This window comes from Centruroides sculpturatus, unplaced genomic scaffold (genome assembly GCF_000671375.1).
Source record: "Centruroides sculpturatus isolate CEXI.00-Female unplaced genomic scaffold, Cexi_2.0 scaffold1509, whole genome shotgun sequence".
NCBI classification, from domain to species: Eukaryota; Metazoa; Arthropoda; class Arachnida; order Scorpiones; family Buthidae; genus Centruroides; species Centruroides sculpturatus.
The window spans coordinates 18940-41148 of NW_019385645.1; the positions used below are offsets into that span (position 1 = coordinate 18940).

At 29.9% G+C, this 22209-nt stretch overlaps 1 protein-coding gene across 1 annotated transcript in view; it reads left to right on the forward strand.

Annotated features, from left to right (window-relative positions):
* Positions 1-22209, forward strand: part of LOC111640853 (golgin subfamily A member 2-like) — a 42109-nt gene that overhangs the window by 7434 nt on the left and 12466 nt on the right. The window contains exons 5-13 of the mRNA XM_023386926.1: positions 1381-1441; positions 3668-3835; positions 13092-13199; positions 13329-13416; positions 17305-17402; positions 17492-17714; positions 18752-18849; positions 18939-19157; positions 19912-20073. Of these exons, the coding sequence (XP_023242694.1) occupies positions 1381-1441; positions 3668-3835; positions 13092-13199; positions 13329-13416; positions 17305-17402; positions 17492-17714; positions 18752-18849; positions 18939-19157; positions 19912-20073 (1225 nt within the window). The remainder of the gene's footprint in view (positions 1-1380; positions 1442-3667; positions 3836-13091; positions 13200-13328; positions 13417-17304; positions 17403-17491; positions 17715-18751; positions 18850-18938; positions 19158-19911; positions 20074-22209) is intronic.

The following is a 22209-nucleotide window of genomic DNA, read 5'->3' on the forward strand; positions in this document are numbered from 1 at the left end:
TGTGGGCTAAATTTGGAGAATCCGTGCTTCTCGCGTGGACAACTGTATGTGGCTGGCTCATGCGTCGGAAAACCTTCTGATTTATTCGTGTACGCACCAGACGAAAAAACAAAAAATATCGTGTATCCACGAGCACTCCAATAAATAAATAGAATTGAAACAACACTTTGAAATGTTTTCCCGATGAAAATGAATAATAATAATAATAAGTTTCAATGAAAATTTAATTTTATCATAACGAGTTTGCTTGAATTTCGTTTCTTCTGAGATCACAGCAGTGCGCGACGGGTAAGCTAGTTGTTATATAAATGCTTATTTTAGTTTTTTGAATCATTGAGATTAAGGGAATTTTTGACATTTCTGTTCTATAAATTTAGAATTGGATCTTTCTCTAAAATTCACTAATAAATCATTGTACAGTAATACCCTGAACTTATGCAATAGGTGGGATCGAGTGATAACCGCATAAGTCGAATTCGCATAAGTCGGGGTATAATTTCCCAATTTATGTAAAATTCAAGACGGACGTATGTAAGCTAATAAATGTTCTCGTTAATTTTATCTCGTCTTTTGATTTGCTCACGGTTAGAAGAAATCACCACATAGTCTCTCAAGTCTCTGTAGATATAACAAACACAGAAATAAATAACATAAAATAAATTGTAGCTATATGTCAATTCCGCATGACATGTCCGAACATGTAAGCTGAACAATAGTGTGGGGGGAGTGAGTAATCAAGAGTTGCATGGCGCTCAAACAAAAGATGAATCGGCGAGATTTGAAAATCACGTAACTCTGGGTTCGCGTAAGTCAGGGTAGCATATGTCGAAGTATTACTGTATATATTAATTGAATAATAACAACCTCAAAATATTGATTTTGTTATTTTTTTCATAGTTTTGTATTTTATTAAAAAGTTTTCAGCACAAATGATGTAAAGATTCAGTGATTATTTGAAATAAAATGTTATATAGATTAGTATATGTTTCAAACATGTTATACATTATTGCACCTTACAAAATTTTCATGCAATTTTTTAAATAATTTTTATGTAAACATTATCATGTTATATTGAATGCATTGATACAGTCATTATTCTAGAATAATAATCAAATTATGCTCAACTTTGTATTTTCATTTGCTTCATTCATTTTTTTCAGTTTAGTTATGACTATTGACAATTTAAATAAAATTTTCAATAAATGTCAGTTTATATTAATAATAATTTAAAATATTTATTATTATTAAAATTAATACTTATTATAATAAATGAATAATAATTAAGTATTAATTATTATGAATAATAATTAATACTTAATAATTAAGTATTTGATACTTGAATTTCTATTTATAATATAATAATTTATTTTGATTTTCCAGAAAAGTAAATGACGAACAAAAATTACAAATATCAGAGTTAACAGAAAAATTCAATAAAAAGGTTAGTTTCATTAATTTAATATTTTAGATTAAATATTTTAGTTAATGAATAATTCAGAATGTTTTAGTTAATTGTGCGAGTATATATTTTATTTGGAATGATGGAATTTTTGCAGGAAGACATATAAAAAAAGTTAAACTAGAAATATAGTTCAAAGCATTTTAGTTTAGTATTCTATGTACTGTACATATATTATCTAATAAACTGATACTTTTTTAGTATAAGTTGTGTCTAATACATATCTTTTATCCATGTCATTAAAACTGTATAGAAATTAGTATAATAAATTTACAATTTTTAATATCATCAATGTCTAAAGACAGATTGCCTGATATGGACAAGTTGTTGAGGTGCCAGCCTACCACTCTGGGAGATCCAGGAACACATATGAATATGAATTTTTTAAGGAGATAGTCCATACTGGATATGTCAGGCCCTGTCTGTCCTTTGCTGCTTGGCTGGCCCCATTGTGCTCCTGCTGAACTCATGATGGGTTTGATGAAAAGGCTCTTAATGCCACATGATGGAAATAGTAAAAAAATACTTAAGGACATCTAAGAAATTTAAATCAGTGATTACCAAATCATTATCCATTAATCTTATATAATTTGTGATAAATATTAATTTAACATATAATTTTGTTCATAATTTTTAATTACAATAGTAAACATTTTATAAAAATCAAAAATAAACTGAAAAATATTTATCACGCAATGTTCTAAAAAACAAAAGAAATTTAATAAAGTAAATTTGAAAGGGATAATTTTAATTGGATGATTTGTATAATTTATAAACATCAATAAATAAAACCAAAAAATACAATATTGAAAATAGAGGTAAAGAAATGTAACAAATGTACCGTGAAAGCTAAAATAAATACATGAATTTACACCTACATTGTTATCAAAATATTTATGTATTAAATACGCGAATATACAAATGTATTTAATATATAAATATTTTGATAACCATGACAATTGAAGGGATGAAAATCTAAAGGGTCTATGTATCAAAAATGAAAAGTACAGATAAAACAAAATTTGAATTAAAAAAATATTCCTTGTAATTTTTATTTATTCTTATTTGAGTTTACACAAAAATAGACATATAATCTAGAGGTTTTGGTGCAAAACTTTTAACATAAAAATCACATAAAAAAAGAAATTTAAAGCTGGACTATTCTGTACTGTCTCATAATGGTATGTCTTATATAATATAAAGGGTTTAAATGCAAATAGGGCTATCCTTAAAAAGGATATTAAAATAAGACTTCTGCTTTTGTAATTAACTTTTGTAGAATGGTTACTGTTTGGTAGGTATGAACAACATTTTCTTCATGTCCTCAAGTTTTTCTTTGGATATATAGTTCTTGGCTGCTAAAATAGGAAGGATCATATCCTTCAGTTGCAAGGAAGTGTTTTTTTTTTTATTTAAAGATATTAATGCAGTCTTTCAATGATCAAGAGCTTTGATCACTGAAAGACTACATTAAATCCATATATGGTAGTTTGTTTTTCATTAATTTTATCCAAGGATATGCTGAAATTTTCATTTTGTTTGTATTTAAGAATTCAATTGGTGAATTCTTAAATACAAACAAAATGAAGTGTAATTAATATCTATCAAATTGGTCTTTTCTAAACTTAGTTTCAAATGAGTTTTTGAGACAAGATTTACATAATAGTTTCTCAGTGGCAGATGGTTGATAGCATTAATTGGTTTCTTTCTCTTAATCTGTGCAAATCACCATTTTATAATGTGGAGGACTGACTTCTTATAAGGTATTTATGTTGTACTTCATGAAAATTTTATTTATAATCAAGTAAATCAAAGCCATCCAGTTTTTATTTTGTCTTATTCAGTTGTCACTTCAAATTATCATGTTCTTTTATAAAGTATTGTAAGAAGTCATTCTTAAAACTTGTAATAGAATAAACCAAAAACTCCAGATTTACATGTATTGCCTTCAAATTTGCAATCCTGATTTATAATTGCTGAAAGTGATGCTCATTATACAGTTGCTGTTTTGACAATAAACATGTGGAATGTAGACCTGACATCTTTTTAATCAAATCATAGATTAATTCTATAATTTCTTCCACTTTTGACATTAAATTTGCAAATTAATATTTTTAAAATTATTCTATACTTTGTATTATTGACAAATTGGTTATATACTGATTTCTTATAATTATATATAACATGATTTTACATTTCTAAATTCAGGTGAAGGAAAGTCATATTACAGAACAAGAATTAACTGAAACAAGAAGTAAATTATCAATATCAGAACTGTATGTTCAGCAGCTTAGCAATTCTAATACTGAAGAAGGAAGTAGACAGCTTGAAGATTTACATCAAGAAAAATTAGAATTGGAGAAAAAATTATCAGAGGTAAATCTATTTTTAAATCATAATGTTTTTTATTTACAAGGCTGCTTAATTATTGGATTAGTTCTAATACAATAGTTAATCTAGCTTTATCATTTGATCATTAGAATGTTTTGGTTTGGTTGTCTGTATGCAATTTCTATTTACTTATTTTTATATATATATTAAGATAGTAGGTAGAATAATATACAGGGTAATTCAGAAAGAATCTGATTTCAAATTTTTTTAATATTTTTTAAAAATTAACAATTCAGGATAATAAGTAATACATGAATGTAAAGGGCAAATGTCTAAGTTTTAAATTATGAACAATAGATGGTGCTAGTGTGTCATTTATGAAGCTTTTTTGGAGAAGAAATGAAAACTGAACTTTTCCCTTTACATTAGGGGTCCCCAAACTTTTTTCCCGTTGACCCTTTTATAGAATATTTGCCTTCTTATCGACCCCCAGATTAAGTATTTAACAAAAACATTAAGTCATTTTTGTATTTCTGATGTTAAGCTATAAGAAGACCCGCATAACAACCCAACAAAAGAATTTATAGTTCCCATATCTTATAACATCCACCCAATAACATTAACAGAAAAAGGAGATATTTTTTACTGATTTATAATCTTAAAAAATAATAGCAAAATTATGGATAGATGGAAATTTTCCTATGGTTCTTAAACTGTACATGTCATAATACGTAAAATACACAATTATCTTTGAAAAAATAATATAAGTGATATTGGACGAAAAAAACATCTTACTGTCATTTTGCGACTACTACTGAATGCCTTAAAAATATGTTAACATACCTTTTATTTTTATTAAAATAGCTGATATTAGTGGGATGGATGTCTGAAGGGAAGCAGCAAGATTATTGATATGCGGTTGAAAATTGGTAAGTTTTATTCACAAATCACCATGGTTTTTCAAGTTCAATCTGTTCCTCTGTTTTGTCAAAATTGTGTTCATGTGGCTAAAACCAGTTTCAACCATGTATGAAGTTGGGAATGTGAGTAAGAAAGGTTCAGCTTCTGCTCTGAGCTTGGGATATTTAGTGGCAATATTGTTATTGCTCCAAAATTCACTGAGGTTTTTATTTTTAAACAATGCTTTAGCTTCGAGATCTACACATATCTCAATCAGTTCATCTTCTAAGCCAGATTCACTACCTTTATTATCTATTTTTACATCAAATGGATTAGCAAACCATTCAGGAACATGCATATTCTCCGAGTCTTCAAAACGTGCTTTAAAGTTTTCTCCTAATTTATCAAGATGTTTAATATATGTCTGCAAATCACGGTCGGAAATCTTTTTATTTTTTTTTTTTTTTTTAGTACTCGCAAGTTTGAAAAATATTTAAAATCAGATCGTGCCAATGAAGATTTAAATTGCTCCATTTTCCATGCTTGGAAGGCCATTATGATTGTTTGAGCTTAAACAATTGTAATGTTTTTCCTTGCAAATGCTTTTGTACTATATTAATGATTTTCGATATATTACGATATTTTCTCTGTAAAGGACAAAATATCTATATTTAGATATAAAATACTTAGAGTGACAAACCTACTAGAGTGTAACAGTGCAACGTATTTCTGAACTACCAGCATTCATAACATGTTTGCAACTCTAGTACAGTTGCCAGATGCATGAAAACAGAGTAACACATGCTTAAAGCGGCGTAGGCTAAGGCAAAACTCAAGTATAACTAGGGTATTCAGTAATGTTGATCATATCTGTATTTCGAATTTTTATTGGAATATTCTATTTTTTTTTAGACAGTTTAATTGATCCTCTTTGGTATTAATCGACCCCTTTTCGACCCTCGTGTATTAATCGACCCCTGGAGAATTCTTATCGACCACTTTGGGGACCCCTACTTTACATGCAAGAGGCTATGGAGGCAGCTAATTTCTCACTCAACTTGTTTATGGTGATGAGGTCACTTTCCACATAAGTGACAAAGTGAACTGTCATAACATTTTGCATGTGGAGTTCCAAAAATCCTCATGCATGCATGGCACATGAATGGGACTCTCCCAAAGTGAATGTTTTTTGTGCACTTTCTGTATCAAAAGTTTATGGACCAATGTTTTTTGCAAAAAACTGCAACTGGCATTTCATATTTGGATATGTTACAAATCTGGCTTTTTCCCCAGTTGAAGGAAGATCTCCCCAACTTAATTTTTCAAGATGAGGCAATGCCTCATCTTGTTTGGTGTTTTCTTGACATGGAGCTATCTTGCAGTTAGCTTAGTTGCAGTGGACCAGATGACTTGGTGTTACACAGTTAGCCTCCTAAGTCTCCAGATATTACCCTATGCGACTTCTTCCTTTGGGATATGTGAAAGATCAGGTATTTGTCTTGGCTATGCCTGCAACTCTATGCAAACTTAAACAATCCATTTCTGCTGCTTTAGAAACAGCTACCAATAACACAGTGCATTGTGTTTGGCAGGAATTTGCTTATTACCTACCTTGACATTATACATGTGACTAAAGAAAGTCATATTGAACATTTGTAAAAAAACTTAGACATTTGTCCTTTACATTTGTGTATTACTTATAATTCTATGTTGTTAACATTTAAAAATGTAAGAGGTTCATTTGAGGTTACTCATCTGCCTCAAAATGAAAGGTCTACTCCACGGTGGTACTATTAATTTTGTCGTGTGTGCAAAGGACACGTTTATGCATTATTTACATTAAAAATTTTCTTAAATTTTGTAAGTTTAAACTTACTTGTCCTGGCAATTTTTATTAAATTATTAATTTTTGTTTAAAATCAAACTAGTATCAAAGATAAAAAAGTATATGTATTTGTCACACAAAATAAGAAACAGGATCCAGTTTCTAGTTTGGAAAAGACATAAAAATATATGCACTGTTGTTTTATATGAATATTTATTATTAACAAATCATCACTATTAACAGTTAAGAATTTATTTTTACCTAAAATTTACATTCATATCTATTCATATTTTTTATTTTAATGATTCTAAAATATATTTCTCTATAATAAATGTTATATGTTTTACTAAGTGGTATAAATCAGCTTTTCTGGATGTTAAATCAGTTTACTGTAATTAATTTCAAGTGATGTTGATTAAAAATCATGTGATTACAGACTAAGCACATTTTATTGATGAACAAAGTAAAATTACAAACATCATAGACACATTCATTCCAAATACATCAAACATGTACAAAATACTACATTATACAGTAGATCCCCCTATAAGACGGTAGATACGTTCCGTTCTTTATGAATCAATTTTGTAGGAATCATAGTTTACGGACTACGGCTGTTTGAAAGGTTTTCTTTCATAAAATTAATCGATTCTAGACTAATTCGACTCAACATTTCCAAAATACGTATATTTTTTTGAAAATAATCCGTATAAACTACGTTATAAACAAAAAATTGTAGGATTGCTTACCGAGTGTGTACCGTTCGACTACGCCCGTTGCTAAAGCTTGGTTTCGTCGCGGAACAGCGCATCAAACCGCGGCCGCGATTTCTGATATTATTTTTCTGCGAAAACTTCGTTGACCTTTGGAGACATCCTTAATATAAATAATTTTTATGGCCGTTAAATAAGAAATGTTTCTTTCACAAGAAATGTATAAAATTACAGTACTGGACAGACGATAGGTCGCCTAACTCGCCGTAGCGTGACGTTAGACGGCGAAAAATATATATTTAATTATAATAAAGTTACAATAAATTAAGTTAATATATAATTATATATACAGTACCTAATTTATATATAATTAATATATAATTATATGTACAGTACCTAATTTATATATAATTTATATAATACTGTCCAGACGATAGAAATCTCTCCGTAGCGTGGCGCTACGGACGGCGGGTAAGTAGTTCGGCTGCCCGATGACGTTTTACGTATTATAGGAGTTATTTTTACCGTTGTTTACGGATAGTTTCACAATTTTTATAGGAATCATAACTATAGGAAATGGTTTTATAGGGGGATATACTGTATTACATTAAAAAAAATTAATATACAGAACTTATGAAAAATGGATTTACTCATTATGCTAGTTTTCTGTAGGTGTCATATCCTAAGCACTATTCAAAAGTTTAGAAATGTTAAGCTTTGATAATAACATTTACATTACACTACAGAAAATAACAATATTAAATACTTCTCATATAATCAGGAAATTTTTAAATTTAGATACAAAATGGTTCTTTAGCTAGCTATATTTTGAAATTTTTCTGATATATCACTTTGTTCAGTACATTATCACCATAACAGAAATAATAATAATAATAACTTTATAATAAATGTGGAGTTAACAGAAAGTAGCATTCTTAAATAAACAAATGATTTATTTAAATGAAATGTACTTGTCAATACTACATTTATAGTGTAACTTTTTGCTTAATTCCCATCAATATTGATGTTGTTTTTCCCATTAACTTAGCTTTTATTTACCCAAATTTCAAAGATATGTTTATTATATTGTTTGAATAGAGTTTTCTAATTTTTTTTTGTGAAACTTTAGATTTCATCGTAAGCTTTCTTTACATAAGGAAGCAAGATAAAAAAATAAAGTCAAAGTAATTAGATTAATTTCTAACAAAAGTGTATCAAATGTTTTACTGAAATTCTGAATTACTTGAAAGAATAATGTGTTTGATTATTTTGCTTTATTTCAATTTTGTAAAATATTCATTAGACAAAAATATCAACAATATGAAATTTTCTTGATTTCCATCTGACAACTTGTTATACAAGTTTCATTAAATTATCATCATGTTTTTAGAAAAATTAATGCTTTTCAATTTGCATATTTCTTGGATAAGATTTTTTTTTATGATGAAGGATTTCATCTTAGAAATACTTGCAAGTAATACTGATTTTTTTCCCTTCTCAGGTTACAGTCTGTATTTATGAGGGCAAAGTGAAAGTTCTTGGTTTAGCCCATAGATGGCACTGCTAAAAATGAAATTACTGTTTTGTTATGGTGGCGCACTTGTTGCAAAAGTAAATACCAAATATGAATTTGATCAGACAAATAGTTTGTTTTATATGGCTGTTTAAAGTAAGCATTTTGTGTGTTTTTGACAAAATGAATAAATTTGAATACCATTCTGTCATAAAATTCTTTGTTTTTGATGGTTTATCACCAACAGAAATTCATCCAAAGTTGAACTGCAACTACCAAAGAAAATATTGAGAAGATACACAATATGGTTCTATATGATTGATGATTAATTTTAAAGGTATCAATATATGAGATAGCTAAAGCTGAAAAGCTGAAATCTCAAAAGAAAGGATACGGCACATTTTACACAAAGAACTCAGTATGAGAAAGCTTTGTGCAAGATGGGTGCTTCATTTGTTAAATGCTGATCACAAACAAATGAGGAATCGACTTTCTCAGCAATGTTTGTGCCATTTTAAGAAGGATCCAACCGATTTTCTGTGCAGATTTGGTATGATGGATGAAACATGGGTTCACCACTTTACACCTGAGTCAAAACAACAGTCCAAGCAGTGGGTAGAATCTGATGGCTCTGCACCAAAGAAAGCAAAGACAATTGCATTGGCTGGAAAGGTTATGGCTAGTGTTGTTTGGGATTCCAAAGGGGTTCTTTTAATTGACTACCTTTCAAAGGGTCAAACAATAATGGGGAATACTATGCACATCATCTTGACCAGCTAGATGAAAAAATTAGAGAGAAAATACCTGGTTTGCAAAAGAAAAAATCCTCTTTCACCAGGACAATGCACCCGTTCACAAAGGCGTTTTGGCAATGGGAAAATTGAGGGATTTGAAGTATGAATTGTTGGAACATCCTCCCTATTTGCCAGATTTGGCTCCTTCTGATTTTCATCTATTCCCAAATCTTAAGAAATTTTTGGCTGGAAAACATTTTGGGTCAAGTAAAGAGGTGATAGCAGCGGTAAATGGATATTTTGAAGACCTTCCAGAATCACACTTCAGGGACGGAATTCAGTTATTGGAGAAATGTTGGACAGAATGTATTGAACTAAAGGGAGACTACATTGAGAAATAAATGCATTTTTAAAATAAAAAATTCATTTTTTCATTACTAGGCCAAGAACTTTTCACTTTGCCCTTGTACAATAATATCAAAATAAACATTCTTGATCACTCAAAAATATGTTCTTCAAATTGGAAACTGCACATCATGGAAATTTTTTAATACTGTATGACTGATGTACTATCTTTTGATTTATTGACAGTTTCTTTACCATTAATTTGCAGTTCTTTTAATGAAAACTTCCTTCTATTATCAAAATATTGCTTTGGTCAAATTTGATATTTGAATATATTTGTTGAAAATAGATTTCTTTATTTGAATAACATTGAAATTATATTATCTCAGTAGACAACAGTCAGTCTAATGAATTTTTTTCTGTCAAAAGATTAAAAATGATACAGGCATATCATACATTCATTCACAATGAATGGTAATTCTTCAATTTGAGCTCTTTTAGATAATGTTAAGAACTGGACTAAATTTGGTCTTTGTCACCAAATGATGAGAATGTTATTGATGTATTGGGCATAAAGAACAATTTAGTTATTGAATGATTGGAGAATCTCTTGTAGAATACCAATGTTGTTTTATAATGTGAGTGATGTAATCTAGTTTGATGTCTTCTCTGTTGATGATGATGAAAGAGTGGGTAAAAGTTCTTTTAACTAGGGCTCTGAAAAACTAAATTTAGTCCAGTTCTTAACATCCATCAACAAAAATCCGTACAGTCTCCACCTTTGTGTTGAACAACAAAGTCACTTTTGAGCTCTTCTTATGATGCAGCAAATGTTCACTAATTTGTGGTAGCATGTTGGTGATTGAAACACAAATTTTTTGCACAAGTCTTCTAGATTATACAGCATTGTAATATACACTTGATCCTTAACAAACACCCATGAGGAAAAATGTCAGGTGGAGTTAGGTTTAGTGATCTGTGGACCATGCAATGAACAGTGTTCATTGCATGGTCCACAGATCACTAAGATGGTCCACAGATCACTAGATTGCATGGTCCAGTGTTCATTGCTTAGATTGGATTGGGGAAAATGTTAGAATGGATTGGGAAAGGATGTGATCCTTTCCCAATCCATTCTAACATTTTCCCCATTAACAACAGTGTATAGAATACTCCATAAAAGATTGGGTTTACATGAATACAAGAGTCAACATGCATCAACAGGTGACAGCAGAAAATAGAATGATACAGAAAAAGTTTTTGGAAACAATGTTGGCCAAAACTGATGCCAACAACACATTTCTAGATCATTTCACTGCAAAATGGATTGGGAAAGGATCACATCCTTTCCCAATCCATTTTGCAGTGAAATGATCATACAAGACTGTGCAGACATCATTGGCAAAGTGAGAATGAGTCCTGACTTGTTGAAAAATTGTTTCTGCAAGAAACTGAGGCACAGTGTATTGCTGTAACCTGTCCAGGTATGTTAATCCAGTTACCATGGTACCAGTAGAGAAAAAGGGTCAATGATTTTTGTCCTTCATGATCCCACATCAAACATTGCACTTTGGAGAATCTCTTTTGTGTTCATGCACAACATGCATATTTTTGATTCTAAATATGGCAGCTATATCTGTACTTTTTCCAGACATGTGGAATGTTGCCTCACCTGAAAAGCATACCTGATCTAGAAATGTGTTGTTGGCATCAGTTTTGGCCAACATTGTTTCCAAAAACTTTTTCTGTATCATTCTATTTTCTGCTGTCACCTGTTGATGCATGTTGACTCTTGTATTCATGTAAACCCAATCTTTTATGGAGTATTCTATACACTGTTGTTGTTGGGTTTTGTGTCTGCTCACTTGCTCACTAGCTTGTCAGATTTTCTCAGGGTTCTCTAAAATAACTAAAATTTGTCTAATGTTTTCTCCAGACATCTTACACTTTGCATATTTACTGTCATCAGTAACAAACATCATGTTTCTCTGAGTTCCTTGTATTATGGGCATGAGTTGGGATGACTGCCATGGCAGTGAAAGCAGTGCTGGACAAGTGTCATGAACTTCAGTTTTGTAAATGATTGCAAACACCTGCTATCACATTAATGTAGAAACTAACACTTCTCCAACAATGTGAGAGATGTAGATATCTTCTGCACATGTGCAGCATCCCAAAATTTGCTGGGTTTATAAATTTCAGAGCTGCTTTTTACACTAGCACTCACCTTCTGTTATTAGAACTAGTACCAAATGACTGCCAAATTATTGGGCTGTAATATGGCTATGTAATTAATTAAATACTAAATAATTTGTCTAGAGGTAGGTGGTTTGTGTCATCAGGTTTGTGAGTTGATGTTTGTATAGAACTGCAAACAAGAATGGCAACGCCTCCACAAGTCAGGTCTGAACCACATGGCAGCCATGTATGTAGGTCTTTTTTGGAGTAAGGAATGGAGGGAAATTTTAGAGAGCAGGGAAGACTGGAAATAACACACTCCACTATGCATTTAAATGTTAAATAACAACAATTTATTTGTTTGGTCCAGATGAGTTTTGATTTGTCTGTAATATTTGGGTACTTGTTTGTCAAGGGGAGCAGTGAAAGTCTGGTGGAAAAATTGACGGGAATTTGGGAAGAGTGGTGGACAAAGACAGTGAGGAGGTTAACACACAATTTATGCAGGCAACTCTGTGTTGTCATCTATCCTATTGTCTTTTATTCGGGGTCTTCCCCTACCATTCTAATGCCCATTTTTGTAAAGTTGATGGTTGCTCCAGTTTGTGATTTTTTTTCCCATTTCCATCAATGAGTAGTTTCTTGGAAGATGTGTCACTCATGGATGAAGCACTATCCGTGAGGAAATTTTAAGAAGTTCTTTGACTGCATTTGTGAAATGGAATAGTTCTCCCCTTTATTTTTTGACAAAAAAAATAATATCACACTTGTCCAGGTTCTCACAGAACTACTACATGTATAGCTACACATTTTCCTTTTATTGTATGTTTAAACAAAATATCCAGTATACATATTTTTCTTCGACAAATTTTTCAAATGATTATGCCATTTATAACTTACTTTTCTATTATATTCTCTGATTACTTGAAGATCTCTAACATATGATTTAAAAGCATCACTCCTTTATCCTAGTCTTAATTTATGAGCAAAGAGAGAACTACTTCAATGGTCAATATATATATATAATTATTTATTTATTTATATACTTACTCATATTAGTAAAATTTAATGTATATATTTTTATTTTCTAAAGAACAAAGAATCATTGCAAAAATTATCAGTTGAAAGGGACCAAATGTCAGAACAGTATCAAACATACATTCAACAACTTAGCCAACAAGTAACATCTCTAAAAGATGAAGTAAGTACTTTTTAATACGATTGGCTAAAATATGAGAATAATAATGTTAATAGATATTATAAAATCTCTAATATATGCATATTTCAAAAATAAATATAAACTAATACACTGAATTATTCTTCAATTTAGCTGAAAGAATATATTAATGAAAGAGAGAAACATTTTAAAGAAAGGGCTGAACTTCAAGAAGAAATTAATAGATTACAGCAAAAAGAAAGTAATTTGAATTTTATTATTATTTAAAAATATGTATTTAGATATAAAATATTAATGTAAAGTGAAATTAGTAGTTAACAGTTCAATATATTTTATATACAGATATTTACATTTTATTTAAAAATTCAACTTGTAATTTGAATTGATAATTGTTTAAAGTTTCAATTTCCAACATTTATATTATCACTAGACTTATACAGAAAAATATATTATGTTATTCCAGTTATAAAAAAAATAATACAAATTTCCTGTTTTGTATATACACACGTGCGCGCGCACATGAGGGTCATTTTATAAGTATGGTAAAAAAGCAAGTTAAACACAGATTTTTGGAAAAGAAATCAATTTTATTTTTCAACATAGTCTCCATTGACGGCTATATATTTGGTCCAGGAGGTTTCCAATTTTTTAATCTCATTGGAAAAGCAGCTTTTATGGAGGTCTGCAAAATATGCATTGACAGCAGCAATAACATTCTTATTTGATGAGAACTTCTTTCCACCAAGCCAAATTGTTAAGTTTGGAAATAGGAAGAAGTCAGAGTGGGCCAAGTCTGGAGAGATTTGACTGACCTCATCCGACTTCTTTCTAGATAGTGGGATGACGAATCAATTCAAAGCATAATTCATGCAATTTTGTCATTGCAACTGTTGGTTTGTGGGACAGTGCATTGTCTTGGTGAAAGAGCACTTTTTTTGTGCACCATTCTTGTTTGTTTTTGTTTCAGATTTTTTCAAATGGTCTAATAATGTTGCATAATAGGCTCTTGTTATTGTTTTACCCTTCTCCAAGTAATCAACCAGGAATGATTCCTTGGGAATCCCCCCAAAAAAACAGTGGCCATCACCTTGCCAGCCAACAAAACAGTTTTTGCCTTTATTGGTTCACTTTCACCATTCATTGTCCACTGTTTTGACTTTAGTATATAGTGGTGAATCCATGTTTCATCCACAGTCACAAATTGATGCAAAAAGTCCTGTGGATTGTGATTAAACATTGCCAAACACTGAGTTGAAATGTCCTTTGGCATGGGTCCACAGTCAACAGTTGTGCACACAACTTTTTCATGCAGGACATTGTGCACTCATTCAGTTGAGATACCTACATGGTGTGGCAGAAAAGTAACAAAACGAATTTTTTTGCAACAATTTTATTTTATTTTTATACATTAATGTTATCCCTTTTAAAGTGGTTCCTTGGGCAGCTATACATCTGTTGAGGCGTTGTTGCCAGTCTTAGTTGCAGTGCTGGAAGGCATCAATTCACATCGCCTGCAGCGATGTGGTTATGCTCCTATGGATGTTATCAACAGTACCAAGATGACATCCTTTCAAATGGGTTTTGATCTTGGGGAACAATCAGGTGAACAGGGGGTCTGGGGAACCACAGGAATTTCTTTTTCTGTCAAAAACTGGTTGATGGAGATGGCCATGTGACAGAAGGAGTTGTCATGGTTGGAGCATACAAGTGTCCGCAATGTCCCGTCTTATTCGAAGCACTCAATGTTAGTCGATGGTCTGACCTCACAAGAGCCCTCACTCATTCCACATTTTCTGCAGTTCTTGATGTTGAATTCCTCCCCGAGCGAGGTTTGTCTTCTACTGCTTCTAGGCCCTCCAAAAAATGCTTTGAAAAACTTGTGCTCATGATAAGGAATGTTTTCATAGGCTTGTTGCAACTTTTCAAAGGTCAACCTCGTGGGTTCACCAAGCTTAACACAAAATTTGATGGCACAATGTTGCTACAAATTTCGCTATTATGCTTTCCATAATGCAATACAAAAACAAAACTCCACTTATCATGCTCTGTAGGATTGTCTAGTTAACTGCACGAGATTGAAACTGTTACTGAGTGTCTAGGAGGGACTGATGTACAAGCTGCATGAAAGGTAAGTCTGCAGTGTTGCCAGATCACTCTCAGTGATACCAATCTCATTACTTTTCTGCCACACCTTGTATAGTCTTGGCAATTTCACACACTTTTATGCAGTGTCTTCCATGACGATACCATGAATTTTTTCAATAATTTCTGTTGTGGTTATCTCAACTGGATGTCCAGAGCGCACTTCATCTTCAGTGCATGTTCGACCATGTTTAAACTTGTTTATTCAGAAATAAACAGTCTTCAATACTGGTATAGAGTCCCCATAAACTTCATCCAACTCTATTTTGATCTGGGCAGCTGTCCACTTTTTTATTTAAAGAAGTGGACAGCTGCCCAGATCAAAATAGAGTTGGACATTTTTATTTAAAATAGAGTTGAAACATTTTTATTTAAAGATGTTTTATCACTGCATGGAACTTGGTTTTTTCCATTTTTGTGGAAACTGCTACAATGCTTGCTTCAAATGTCTGTAAAATATGAAAAATGCTTTGCTTCTAGCTGAAATTTGACCTGTAATAGTTTGAAAAATGACATTTACAAGCTGTGATGTCACCAAACAAATTGTGGCACCATCTCATTAAAATTTACCAAACTTATCAAACATATAACCAGGGCTGTAGAGTCGTGTAAAAATCTACCGACTCCGACTCCGACTTTTCCTTACCAATCCGACTCCGGCTAAAACACCAAAACTCCACGACTCCGACTCCGACTCCACAGTCTTGCCAGGGCTGTGGAGTGGTGTAAAAATTTACCAACTCCGACTTTTCCTTACCATCTGACTCCGACTCCGGCTAAAACACCAAAACTCCACGACTCCAACTCCGACTCCACAGCCCTGCATATAACTTATATCAATTTCAAATAAATTAATGAAACATGATGCTTTGTTAAAAATAAAAAGAAAAATTTTCCAAGTATTTACTACTTTTGAATTTCATTATGATTATTGTTAAATTTTGTTATTATATCAGATGATCAAAAACGATTGTTATAACATTGGAATATAAAGAAATACTTACAATAAAATGATAAGTGTAACAAATTTGATACTTCCAGTTAGAGTTTGATGGTAAATTTAACTAGTAGAGTAATTACTATCTTTGCTAAGAAAATGAATAATTGTGCTGTGTCTAGAATATAAAAGAAATTTTTATATTTTTTAAACTCGATACTATATCTCCGTAATAACTTTTTGTTATTGATTAATTATCTATACTCATAAAACTTAATAATTTAATTAATATTTTACACTTCTGTATTAATTTATTGACTTAGCAGGAAACATTGGATGTTATTTAACTGCATTGTAATTATAAGATCAGATTTCTATATAGATATTGAAATTTTAAAAAATAAGTCAGGCACTTGAACAAGGAATTAATGAATCAATGATATTGCAAGTAATGAGAATGTCATTAAACTTAGATCTAGAATTTATTCCAATATTAGAGTAACTTAAAAATTGTTAAATTTAATGGATAATCTCATTACTTTCAATATGAAATTGAAGTAAAGATTTATTAAAAATAATGCAAAGTGATACAAATAATTTTGGATATAAGTTTCATTCAGAGAATATTAAATTTACATTAAAATTGAGATTTGTTAAACAGAAATTTTTTAATAATAATGATACAACACTCCTTTCTAATGTAACAAATTAGATGTTTACTACTTTCAAGATTATAATAAATACAACATTGAAATCAACATCAAATTTATTCTGTTAAGATATTTATTTTACAAATATTAAATTGCTTATAAGGTAATAAATTTTGCTAAAATTCTAATTTTTCTGACGTTATTCAGTTATTACATTAAAATTTGTAATATATTGGGGTAAAAATTATTTTAAACCAGTTATTTAGCATTAGAATAATGCAGTTTTTGAATAAACAAGAATATTTAATTATTTAAATAAAATATGATAATTTTAAGCTTATTAAAATTGAGAATATTCTCTCCGTAGCTTATTTATAGTTATAAAAATTTAAATTCAAAGGTGCCATTATTGAAAACGGTGTAAACAAAAATCTTCAAAAGCAGATAGAAGAATTAGAAAGTATACAGCAGAAAATGAAACAGGATTATGATACACAGGTAAGGAACATAATTTTTTCAAAGTAACATATTATTAAATGATTTTTTCTGTTTCTAAAGGATATAAATCACACAAATTATTACTTTAGGTAAATGATAATGCACAAATGAGTAAAATTATTGAAGAGAAAGAGATTAGGATAGAAGAATTGGAGAATTCCCTTAGAAGGATTGAAGAAAATCAAATTGATAAAGAGAAATTATTAGACACGATGCAAAGTGATAAAATTGCAGCTAGCCGTGCCGTGGCTCAAAACTGCGAATTAAAAAAACAGCTAGAGGAACTTCATACAGGATTTGTAAAAATGGTTTGTTTGCTTTTGTTAAATATAATTTAGTTTTCTGTATGCATGNTAATATAATATTATATAGATATCCAGCAAATTAGAAATTTATAATTTAGTTAATTTAACATTAAAACTACAAGAAATCACTCTGGACGATTTTATAGCAGTAATTCCAATGACTAAATCAAAATATCCAACTATTAAGTTAATTTTTAAAAATATTAAGATTTGAGATTACGTATATTAGAGTTTTATTAAAATGAAACAGCAAAATTTATTGAATGAATGGAAAGATACTCAAATATCATAGGATCTTGCCAAGGGATCTAGACTACGATGTAAACAACTACTTCCTTTTTTTATATGAATTAAGAAGGTCAAAACCCTAAACTTCGTGGTGATTGCATATTATTGGATCAATATTCCTTGACTTATAGCTATGTTTCGGAGGGACTGGTATGTAATGATTCCTTTACCCCTTTTTCTATATCTAAAACTAAATCATGGTGACTTATGGTTAATCAAAATTGTTCTTTCCAAGTTAAATTTCTATTTCAGTTAATAAGTAACCAAAATAAAAACTCATCTATTATAAATGATACATGGTATCAAAAATTTTAAAAATTATGCAATCTTTTGGTATTTGTATATTGATTCTCAACTCAACTGAAGACAATTGTAAATACAGTAATAGGTGGGACCGAATTTACGCGATAGGTGAGACCGAGCGGTAACCACGTAAGTCTAATTCGCATAAGTCGGGGTATAATTTCGCATATAAATACATACAAATAATTTTTAATTGGGGCCAGAGACTAAAGAAAACAATAATTTAGAGAAAAATGTTTAATAAAATCTTAGATAATACATATGTATAACAAATTAGGCCATATATTGGGGTAAAAATTATTTTAAACCAGTTATTTAGCATTAGAATAATGCAGTTTTTGAATAAACAAGAATATTTAATTATTTAAATAAAATATGATAATTTTAAGCTTATTAAAATTGAGAATATTCTCTCCGTAGCTTATTTATAGTTATAAAAATTTAAATTCAAAGGTGCCATTATTGAAAACGGTGTAAACAAAAATCTTCAAAAGCAGATAGAAGAATTAGAAAGTATACAGCAGAAAATGAAACAGGATTATGATACACAGGTAAGGAACATAATTTTTTCAAAGTAACATATTATTAAATGATTTTTTCTGTTTCTAAAGGATATAAATCACACAAATTATTACTTTAGGTAAATGATAATGCACAAATGAGTAAAATTATTGAAGAGAAAGAGATTAGGATAGAAGAATTGGAGAATTCCCTTAGAAGGATTGAAGAAAATCAAATTGATAAAGAGAAATTATTAGACACGATGCAAAGTGATAAAATTGCAGCTAGCCGTGCCGTGGCTCAAAACTGCGAATTAAAAAAACAGCTAGAGGAACTTCATACAGGATTTGTAAAAATGGTTGGTTTGCTTTTGTTAAATATAATTTAGTTTTCTGTATGCATGCAAATGTGCATACATGTTCGAATATAGCAGAATTGTGAACAGAATAACAGAAAGCATTTTTTAATCTCAAATGTTTTTATTACTGGTGGCGTAGTGTAATAAACATTGATAGAATGTGGATCTGCATACAGCATGCCTATGGACCCAGTTTATTGTCTAGCTTTTTCCACTAAATACACACAGCTTTAATTAACCCTTAGTGCCTTGGTATGAAAAAGCTAGAACAAAATGTAGCAGTGAGTGTCTGTGTAGGTTGAACAGTAAGTCGATAAACAGTGCTATCCATGTGATATGAGTTTTCCATGCACATGGAAGAGCGTTCCTCCTTACAATGTAGCTTTATGTACAATGTTGAATTTTTTTTATCTCAAAGGACTGCATTTATGTCTAATCATCAGTATATTAATTAATCACTTCTGTATGAAGAAATACAATGTAGAATTATTCAACTATATTTTATTGAAATTATTTTTTAAATTATAAAAATGGCTGTTAAATATTTTTCCATCAGAAATGTTGGTTTTTCATTCTGAGATTTACAGGATGATATCTGTTAATTTCAAAATTATTAATAGATTTGATTTAGATAAATTTAAATGAAAATGCTAATTGAATCAAAACACTAATATATTACGGATGATATATTTGCAAAATCTCAACTCATTATTAACTAGTTTTTCTTTTAACAAATATTTTCTGTTTTACACAGAGTCATGACAAATTAGAATTAACTGAGAAACTTGATAGAGAACATCACATTACAAAAGAATTGGGTGAAAGATTAAGCCAGCAAGAAGAAGAATTACAAGAACTGAAAGATCAAGTAAATATTAATAAAAATTCTGTTACTATAATATTTTTAATTTTTAAAGTTTGTTAGAAATACAGATTCTACTGAATTTTAAAAACTAATGGATAGCAAAAGTCAAAATTATGATAATGATTTTGATGGTACATATAACAAAGTTAGAATTATACAGTTAAATTCTTAACAGAAATATAAAATTATACTGTTATTAGTAGTTAAAATAGTGAACAAAATAAAACTAAATTTAAAAGAATTAAAACTTAAGATGATGATTTGAATATTATTTACAATAATTTCTTGTAACATGAATGTTTTATGTATTTTTTTTAATATAATAGGTCTGATTAAGATAAAATTTATCTTAAATATATTTATATTATGAGAGAAAACTTTAGTATGAAGAATTTGTTATTTACTTTTAATAATACCCAATGATTTTCAATATAATCTATCATTATATGGAGGGGTGCACCTGTCAATTGGAGCTGTTGGCGTGATTTTCTGCGTACTTTGATATAGTGGAAATATTGAATATTGAATGCCAATAATACTTATTTGCTTGCATGGGTTATTAGAGTTAAAGAATTTTAAACTTATTAGAAGAGATAATAACAATAACTAAGATGCAACGCTCTCCAAAAAAAAAAGAGGAAGACCGTCAAGTCACCGAACCAAATCAGATAATAGAAAGGAAACTTCATCATCATCTAATGTTAGACTTATAACAGAATACAATACATATGCCAAAAAGATCTCCCCTGAATCATCTACTGCAGATACTGGACTAAACCCAGAAACACTTCAAAGTTCACAATATTCATGTGAGACAATTGAACTTTTTTCTTCTTCATCAGATAATCTGAAAAATTCATCTGACATATCAACTACAGCATTATGGAATAAAATTTCTGAATTAATTAATATGTCAAATACAAAAATACTCAATCAAATGACATCTTATCAAAGAAGAACTGGACCTGATTTGTAATAGTGTCCAAGAAACTAAAGAGCAAAATAAAAAAATGAACTCTCAAATTACTAATCTTGAACAACAAATCATTAATCTGAAAATGGAAAATGAAAAAATGCAATATCAAATGGATTATCTGGTAAATGAACATCATCATAATAATATAATATTATATAGATATCCAGCAAATTAGAAATTTATAATTTAGTTAATTTAACATTAAAACTACAAGAAATCACTCTGGACGATTTTATAGCAGTAATTCCAATGACTAAATCAAAATATCCAACTATTAAGTTAATTTTTAAAAATATTAAGATTTGAGATTACGTATANATATTATGAGAGAAAACTTTAGTATGAAGAATTTGTTATTTACTTTTAATAATACCCAATGATTTTCAATATAATCTATCATTATATGGAGGGGTGCACCTGTCAATTGGAGCTGTTGGCGTGATTTTCTGCGTACTTTGATATAGTGGAAATATTGAATATTGAATGCCAATAATACTTATTTGCTTGCATGGGTTATTAGAGTTAAAGAATTTTAAACTTATTAGAAGAGATAATAACAATAACTAAGATGCAACGCTCTCCAAAAAAAAAAGAGGAAGACCGTCAAGTCACCGAACCAAATCAGATAATAGAAAGGAAACTTCATCATCATCTAATGTTAGACTTATAACAGAATACAATACATATGCCAAAAAGATCTCCCCTGAATCATCTACTGCAGATACTGGACTAAACCCAGAAACACTTCAAAGTTCACAATATTCATGTGAGACAATTGAACTTTTTTCTTCTTCATCAGATAATCTGAAAAATTCATCTGACATATCAACTACAGCATTATGGAATAAAATTTCTGAATTAATTAATATGTCAAATACAAAAATACTCAATCAAATGACATCTTATCAAAGAAGAACTGGACCTGATTTGTAATAGTGTCCAAGAAACTAAAGAGCAAAATAAAAAAATGAACTCTCAAATTACTAATCTTGAACAACAAATCATTAATCTGAAAATGGAAAATGAAAAAATGCAATATCAAATGGATTATCTGGTAAATGAACATCATCATAATAATATAATATTATATAGATATCCAGCAAATTAGAAATTTATAATTTAGTTAATTTAACATTAAAACTACAAGAAATCACTCTGGACGATTTTATAGTGGTAATTCCAATGACTAAATCAAAATATCCAACTATTAA